Raw genomic sequence first — 8,616 nt, 5'->3', positions numbered from 1 at the left:
TGGAATGAACACAGAGAGGGAAAGTGTCAGGCATGGTGCTTGTGCACTCCTTCCTTTCTATACAAGACACATCCATGCACACCTCACATACAGATGTATTAAAAGGATAGGGATGGATAGAGATTTTCCACAGAGCTCTAACTTTGGCTCACTTGTGAGCCAGAAGCCAGGGGATTTTTTCCCAGCTTTGTGTGAGTAGGTGTCTAAGAGCTGAGGAGAGCAGCATTTAGAAGCAGTTTCAGGATTTCTAGGCAGGAAATGGAGCTGACAACCATCAGTGTAACTCGCTGTATTCATTGGGATGGGCTGCTGGTTCTTTAGGAATATGGCACAATGGAGAGACAAGACTTGGAACAATCCCAGCTCTCTGTGGATTTGTGCAAAGGGAGAGCAGCAGGAAAACTTTGTGTCTGCTTTGGGGGACACAAGGTCCACGGAGCTGGGGTGGCAGAGGGAAACGCGGGCTGGTGGCAGGTGAAGTCCTGTTTCATGACATCCCAGAGTGGCACAGGACAAAGCTAAAAGCACCCACCACCCCACTGATGAAATCCTTGGGCTGCTACACACAGTATAGGAAAAACTGCTGTCACACAATCCACTGGGATTTAAAACTTTCATTTGCAACACTTTTGCTCCAAGTTTCAAACTGCCAAATTTTTACACTCAAGATGCAGTCGTGCACAATCCGTCTTTCAATTTCCTATTGCTTTAAGTTTAAATTTACTTCATATTAGGAAATAATTCCAACATCTGCAAAAGAATGCAGCTGATGAATCCTTGCCACGAGCACATTTACAAAGCAACTGAGTTCTCATTTCAAAACATCACTTACATCTTTTTAATCCACACTTATGGAAGACTTTTAACTACACGGTTTTGGGGCAGTTTTTATCTTTTGTATTTTTTCCGGTTTTCTCTTTTCTCTTTTTTTTTTTTCTTTTTTTTTTTTTTTAACAGAAAACACATCCTAAAGAATGTGTTTCCTTTGTTTCCTGTTCCTGTATGGAGCAGCTCCCTTCCCGCTGGCCCTGCAGGGCTGAGGCTTTTCCCCGTTGCTGGGCACAGACTGATGGAGCAGCACTGCTGAACACGGGGACACACAGAGGGAGCAGAAGCAGCTGCCTGTGTCCACCTGCAGCTCCAAGGCCCAAATTGGTTCCCCCCTGTCCCAGCTGTTGGGGGGTCACACTTTTATTGGGGTCCCTCATCTATTCAGTCCCCACCCTCCCCGGGCTGCTGGGAGTCCCAGGAACCCAAAAAGCTCCCCCCTCTTCTGTCTCCCCACTTACGGGTACTGGGACTGACTGGGCTCATACTGGGACTGACCGGTGTTATAAATGCATATTATAAACTTGGCTTTTTGCAAGATGTGTTCTATATGGTTAAGAATATTGTGTAATGATATAAGTTTTTTTAGTTCTGCTATTAGTAAAGAAAATTAGGCATAGAGGTACTAGATGATATAGTATGCTTAAACTGTCTGTTTGGTCGGGATAACATCTAGTGAACATGTAAAGGAGACTCTGCTATTGAGATACCAACTATCAGCATCTACCATCTGAAGAAAGTATGGACCAAGGCCCAAGCTGGAGGTGATAATGAAGACACAGCCAAGAAACACGCATGCCCTAAAACGGCGGACCCAAGGAGGGACCATGCAAAACAGTTCCCGGAATATGGAAACTAGTTTATGGAAAAATATGAACATTCAACAGGTTGATACAATGGAAATGGTATTTAAAGAATGACTCTGATACAGCAGAGTGTGGACTTGGCTAAATGCCAAGTCAACCGGCCAAAAGTACTTAGCTTTTTTTTAATCTCCTAACTGACTCATTTTCTATTAAACCTGTTTCTGAAAATTTACATAGAAAGTGAACCTTGTTTTTCACAGACTGGGCTCATACTGGGACTGACCGGGCTCATACTGGGAGCAGCCACTGCCGGCACCGGGACCCCCCAAAAATACCTCCCGGGGAGCGCCCGATGTCCCCCCGAGGGGCATCTGCTGCTCGGCTTTGGAGCCCTGCGAGCTCCAAACATCCCCCCAACAAACCCCAAACCCAGGGACCCCCCGGGATATTTGGGGCGAGCTCCCCCTCCCCGGCCACCTGCGGGATGGGGGCGATGATCCCGGCGGTGCCGCCAGTTCAGGCAGCGCTGGAGCCGCCGCTCCCTCCGCTCGTCTTCTCCTCCCGCTCCTGCCGCCGCTGCGCCTCTTCCTCCCTCCCTCCTCCTCCTCCCCCGGGCCCGGGCCCGGCCTGGGAGGGCGGGGCCAAGGAAAGGGCGGGAACTGGGACAGAAAAGGGGCGGGGTCAAGGGAACGCGCGGTCCTAAAACCGCCCGGTTTCGCCTAAAATCGCCAATTGTGCCGAAAATCCACCGTAAATTCACCAGGTTTAGCTTCAAATCATCCAAATGGGCCAAAAATCTCCGGGAATGGGACCAAGACCGAGACAAGATCAGCACCGGAACCCGCAGCAACACCAAGGCTGAGACCGTCACCGCAACTGAGACCGGCCCCGCACAGGCACCGGCACTGGGACCGACATCGAGACCGACACCAAAACCGGCACCAGAACTGGTACCGGGACCAAGACTGAGACCACGACCGACACTGCGACCGGCACCGGGAGCGCTTCGGAACCGGCCCCGGGAAGGCTCCAGGACTGCGGCCAGAACCGAGACCGGCAGCGCTCCGGGACAGACCGAGACCGGCACCGGAACCAGCACCGACACTGGCGCTGATCCGAGACCGAGACTGAGACCGAGCCCGAAACCGGGACGGGGATCGGACCCGGAATCGCCGCGATCGCTCCGGGGAGTTTTGGCCGCGCCTCCGGGCGGGACTGGGCGGGACCGAGCTGGGAGACTCGGAGCTTCCCAAGGCTGAAAATGACTCCTTTAGATTTTCGAATGTGTCTCCCTTAGTATTTTACACAGACCAATCTGATTGGTGACAAAAAGACAAACCTCATCAATCACACTGGGCAGACCAGAGGGACATCAAGAAGAAGTCTCTCCTAGGAAAAGGAATGAAAAACAATGCTACAGTTTTTAGAAAAACACTCCTCTTGTTTACAGAAAATTCCCTGAGAAAAGAATTTCACAAAACCAAAAGATCTCAGGCACGAAAGCAGGGCTACAATCTCTCTTGGCTTTTGCAGTACAAAGAGAGGGAGAAGAGAAAATAACTAAGGTCTAATCAAAAGGATAATCGGCAAGGTGACTTCCCAACACGGAACACAGGGAATGTGGGTCACCGGGGCTCTGCCCAATGTGGCTCCTCCAGTGGGGGCTGGAGCTGGAGCAGAGCTCGAAGCTCTTTCTGCACCGGGGGCACTGGCAGGGCTTTCCTGATGCTGCCTTGGTTGGTGTTGGGTCAAGGCTGAGCTCTGTGATAAGCTCTTCCCACACTGGGGACACTCTTGGGGCCTCTCCCCAGTGTGGATGCGCCGGTGGATGATGAGGTTGGGGTTGTGCCTGAAGCCCTTCCCGCAGTCAGGGCAGCGGAAGGGCCTCTCCTCTGTGTGTGTCTGCTGGTGTTCAAGGAGCTTGCTGCTGACCCGAAACCCCTTTCCACACTGGCAACACTTGTAGGGCCTCTCCCCAGTGTGGATTTTTAGGTGCAAGCTCAGGCTGGCTCTGTGGCTGAAGCCCTTCCCACATTCCCCACACTTGTACGGCCTTTCCCCAGTGTGGATGTTCTGGTGCTGGATCAGGTTGATTTTCTGGCTGAAGCTCTTCCCACATTCCCCACACTCGTAGGGCCGTTCCCCGGTGTGGGTCCTTTGGTGGAGGATCAGGTGGGAGCTCCGCCTGAAGCTCATCCCACATTCCCCACACTTGTAGGGCCTTTTCCCAGTGTGGATTCTATGGTGAAAGATCAGCCTGGACCTCAGACTGAAGCTCTTCCCACATTCCCCACACTCATAGGGTCTCTCTCCGGTGTGGATGCTTTGGTGGCTGATCAGACTTGAACTCTGGATGAAACTCTTCCCACATTCCCTACACTCATAGGGCCTCTCCCCAGTGTGGATCTTTTGGTGTAGCCTCAGGTTGGCTCTCTGCCTGAAGCCCTTCCCACATTCCCCACACGTGTACGGCCTTTCCCCAGTGTGGATGTTCTGATGTTCAGTCAGGGTGGCTCTCTCTGTGAAGCTCTTCCCACATTCCCCACACTCGTAGGGTCGTTCCCCTGTGTGGAACATCTGGTGGCGGAGTAGGCTGGACCTCTGGCTGAAGCTCATCCCACATTCCCCACACTCGTAGGGCTTCTCCCCAGTGTGGATCCTTTGGTGGAAGTTCAGGTTGGCTCTGTACCTGAAGCCCTTCCCACACTCCCCACACTTGTACGGCCTTTCCCCAGTGTGGATGTTCTGGTGCTGGATCAGGTTGATTCTCTGTCTGAAGCTCTTCCCACATTCCCCGCACTCGTAGGGCCGTTCACCTGTGTGAATGCTTTGGTGGCAGATCAGGCTGTTGGCCTGGCTGAAGCTCTTCCCACACTCGGAGCACTTGTGGGGCTTCTCCCCATCACGAAGCTGCTCATGGACCACCAGCTCTGAGCTCTGGCTCCATCTCCGGCCGCCTTCCCGGCCCGGCCTGGCTCTTTCCTCCTCACATCCTCGCCAGCTGCGTTTGCAGCCCCTCCTCCTCAGGGACCTCCGGCCCTTTTCCTCTCCGTTGCATTCCTGCCCCGTGGAGCCGCTCAAAACGGCCTCTGCCACGAGCTTCTGCCGCGGGGATTTGTTCTCCCTGCTCTCCATGCTCGGCTCCTTGTCTGGGGGAGGAAGGACAAGGACAGGATGGGATTTGCCTCCGTGTCACAGGGAAGGGGAAGGAGATCCCCCGTCTGCTCGGTGCCTGCCCTCCCCGGGCTGCGGCGAGTCCCAGGAACCCTTAAAGCTCCCCCCTCTTCTGTCTCCCCACCTACGGATACTGGGAGTGACTGGGCTTACACCGGGAGCAGCCACTTCCAGCACCGCGACTCCCGAACCCTCTTCCCGGCCATCCCGCCCCTCCAGCCCCTAACGGGGTCCCGGCAATCCCAGGGGTCCCCCCCCTCTCAGGGTCCCCGCTTTGCGGTTCTGGGCTCTCCTCTCTCTGGGCTCCCGCTCAGGGAAGCGGCGGCTCTCCCGGGCTCCCCAAACCCCGTGTCCCCCCGCCACCGCCGGGGCCCTGCCGGCACCGGGACACCCCAAAAACACCTCCCGGGGAGCGCCCGATGTCCCCCCGAGGGGCATCTGCTGCTCGGCTTTGGATCCCCGCGAGCTCCAAACATCCCCCCAACAAACCCCAAACCCAGGGACCCCCCGGGATATTTGGGGCGAGCTCCCCCTCCCCGGCCACCTGCGGGATGGGGGGCGATGATCCCGGCGGTGCCGCCAGTTCAGGGAGCGCTGGAGCCGCCGCTCCCTCCGCTCGTCTTCTCCTCCCGCTCCTGCCGCCGCTGCGCCTCTTCCTCCCTCCCTCCTCCTCCTCCCCCGGGCCCGGGCCCGGCCTGGGAGGGCGGGGCCAAGGAAAGGGCGGGAACTGGGACGGGAAAGGGGCGGGGTCAGGGACAGGGCGGGAATCGTGAGGGGAAAGAGTCGGGGCGAAGGCGACGCGCGGTCCTAAAACCACCCGGGTTCGCTTAAAATCACCAAAAAGCGCCTAAATGTCTCCAAAAGGGCCTAAAATCCACCCTAACACGGATCAGGTTTGGCCTCAAATCACCCTGAGAGGCCTGCAATCCCCACAAAGTGGCCTAAAATCACCCAAAGGGCACTAAAAGCCACCCTATAGCCACAGGGTTCGGTCTAAAATCAGCCCGTTGGGGATAAAATCATCTAAAGGGGTCTAAAACCAACCAATATCGTCTAAAATTGCCCCGACTGGTTTAAATCCACACAAAATGGCAAAAAATCCCCTTAAAACTCCTAAAAAGGGCGTCAAATCAACCCTGAAAAGACCTGGTTTGGCTTAAAATCAATGAAATGTACCTAAAGCCCACCCGAAAACCCACCAGATTTGGCCTAAAATCATCCAAAGGGGCCGAAAATCCACCCTAAACCTGCCCAGTTTGGCCTAAAATTACCCAAACCCGCCTAAAATCTCCGGGACTGGGACCGAGACCGGGACCGAGAGCGGCAGCGGAACCAGCCCCGAGACTGGCACCGCCCAGGGACGGGGACTGAGAACGAGATTGGCGCCGGGAGCGCTCCGGGACCAAGACCGGCACCGGGACCGGCACCGGGACCGGCACCGCCCGGAGACCGGGACTGAGACCGGCAAAAAATGGCTCGAACCGCACCAAAAACGCCCCTGAAGAGACCAAAAATGCCCGAAAAGTGACAGAACATGGCCACAAAATGGCCCCCAAATGACCCCAAACTGACTAGAAATGCCACTGAAATTACAAAACATGGCTGAAAATGACCCAAAGCGTGACCAAAAATGACCCAAGAGTGACAGAAAATTGCCCAAAATGCCGCAGGATGGGGGAGCGCCCGGAGACACAGAATTCCCAAAAAATTTTAAAAAAAAATCCCCCCAAAATTGCATACAAAAGGAAAACTATAGAAAAAAAACAAACTGAAAAAAGCCTCAAAATAGCTCAAAAAAGAAAAAAACCCAGAAAATGCCTCCAAAACTTCCAGTAATATTCCCAAAATTTCCCAGACTACCCAGAATTTCCCAAATTCCAAAAAATGTCCAAAAATTTCCCTAAACACCAATAAAAATCACCCAGAAAATAAAATAAATAATAAAAAACCCCAAACCCTAAAAATGTCCAGAAATATTTAAAAAACCCCCCAAACTCCCCAAAAAATCTCCAAAATTATCTAAAAATCCCCCAACTCCTCAGATTTCTCAAAATTCCCAACATATTCCCCAAAGCCCGCAAACAGCAACAGAAAACACTCTAAAAATGCAAAAACACCACCCCAAAAGTCCTAAAAATACCTCAAAAATCCCCTCAAAATACACAAGACGTCCCCCAAAATGAAAAAAAATCCCTCCAAAATTCCCAAAAATCCCACGACCCCCTAGAACTGCCAAAATCCTTGAAAATTCACAGAAATTCCTACACTTGCTCTCAATGAAGTTGTGCAGCAGGCAGGACTTGCCCGTGCCGTGCTGCCACTCACCGACAACTTGAAGAGGATATCTAGGAAAAAGAATTCCCCAAATTCCCAAGTTAGGACCCAAAATTACCCAAAATTCCCACCCTTTGACCCGAAATTCCACAAGTTCCTGCGTTTGGACCCAAAATTCCTCCAAAATTCCTCCAAAATTACTAACAGAGGCCCCAAAATTCAAAAAAAAAAAATCCCAACAGAGCGCCCAAAATTGCCCAATTTGGACCCCAAATTTCCAAGAATTAGCTGTACAGAGCCAAAAATTCACAAAAATTTCCTTTATGGGCCCCAAAACTCCACTATGGAGATGCCAAGACTCCCCCAGACCCCCTCACATCCCATGCAGAGAACCCCAGATCCCCTATAGGGGCCCCCAGGCGCCCCCGGACCCTCTATCGAGCCCCTACATATCCCCTCAGACCCCCCTGGGGACCTCCAGACCCCCCCAGACCCCCCAAATCCCCCACAGGGACCCACAGACACCCCCAGACCTCTCCGGACCCGCTACAGGCTCCCGCTGACCCCTAGAGATCCCCTACAGACCCCCCAACCCTCCAAAACGCCACAGAGACCCCCCAAATCCCCCACAGACCCCCAGACCCCATTTAGGGACGCCCGGAGCCCCTTTACGGACCCCGCTGGACCCTCTACAGAGCCCCAGACCCCGATAGAGCCCCGAGACCCGCCCAGCCCCCTTTAGGGATCCCCAGACCGCCCTAAAGCCCCTACAGACCGCCCCAAATCTCCTGCAGATCCCCCACCAAATCCTCTAAGGAGACTTCCAGGTCCTCTCAGACCCCTATAGATCCCCTATGGATCCCCTATAGATCCCCTATAGATCCCCTATAGACCCCCATTCCCCCACCGCAGGTCTCGGACACGCCGGAGCCGACTCGGGGGACCGGGAACAACGATGGCGGCGCCCGGGAGAGCCACCTCTGGGTCGTCTGCGCATGCGCTGGACGGAACGCGCCAGCAGATGGGCGGGGCCCAAGGGAAAAGAGGCGTGGCCAATGAAAGGGCGGGGAACGAATGGAACGAGGCGGGGTCAGAGACAGGGCGGGAACTGGGCGGGGAAAGGGGCGGGGTCCAGGAAACGGCGGGAATTCTGAGGGGGAATGGGCGGGGTCAAGGGAACGCGCGGTCCTAAAAGGGCCCGGTTTGGCTTAAAATCACCCCAAAGACCCTAAAATCTCCGGCACCGAGACCGAGACCAGCACCAGAAACGGCACCAGCACCAAGACCGAGACCGAATCCGGAACCGAGACCGGCACGGCTCCGGGACCGGCACTGTGGGACCGACACCGAAACCGGCACCAGAACTGGTACCGGAACCAAGACTGAGACCGACACCGACACTGGGACCGGCGCCGGGAGCGCTTCGGAACCGGCACCGGCACCAGGACTGCTCCAGGACTGCGGCCAGAACCCAGACCGGGAGCGCTCCGGGATCGAGACCGAGACAGGCACCGGAACCAGCAACGAGACTGGC

The 8,616-nt window shown here is 54.7% G+C and overlaps 1 protein-coding gene across 2 annotated transcripts; it reads right to left on the bottom strand.

The window, feature by feature from the left end:
• Positions 1-3,105: 3,105 nt before the first annotated feature.
• On the bottom strand, positions 3,106-7,516 carry LOC136303924 (zinc finger protein 135-like). 2 transcript variants are annotated; one of them, XM_066207621.1, is made up of 2 exons: positions 5,353-7,516; positions 3,106-4,783 (listed from the first exon to the last, which is right to left on the bottom strand). In XM_066207621.1, the coding sequence occupies exon 2, from the start codon at positions 4,767-4,769 to the stop codon at positions 3,195-3,197; it is 1,575 nt and encodes a 524-aa protein (XP_066063718.1). In that variant the 5' UTR covers positions 4,770-4,783; positions 5,353-7,516; the 3' UTR covers positions 3,106-3,194. The 2 variants fall into 2 exon arrangements, with proteins under 2 accessions (XP_066063718.1, XP_066063719.1); XM_066207622.1 differs by having other exon boundaries at positions 7,201-7,516.
• Positions 7,517-8,616: the final 1,100 nt, after the last annotated feature.

Source organism: Chamaea fasciata, unplaced genomic scaffold, assembly GCF_029207755.1.
Source record: "Chamaea fasciata isolate MVZ Bird 193981 ecotype frontalis unplaced genomic scaffold, bChaFas1.0.hap1 SCAF_43, whole genome shotgun sequence".
In the NCBI taxonomy this organism is placed as follows: Eukaryota; Metazoa; Chordata; class Aves; order Passeriformes; family Sylviidae; genus Chamaea; species Chamaea fasciata.
The sequence above is the reverse complement of the archived record's forward strand: the minus strand, read 5'-3'. Positions and strand labels throughout refer to the sequence as shown.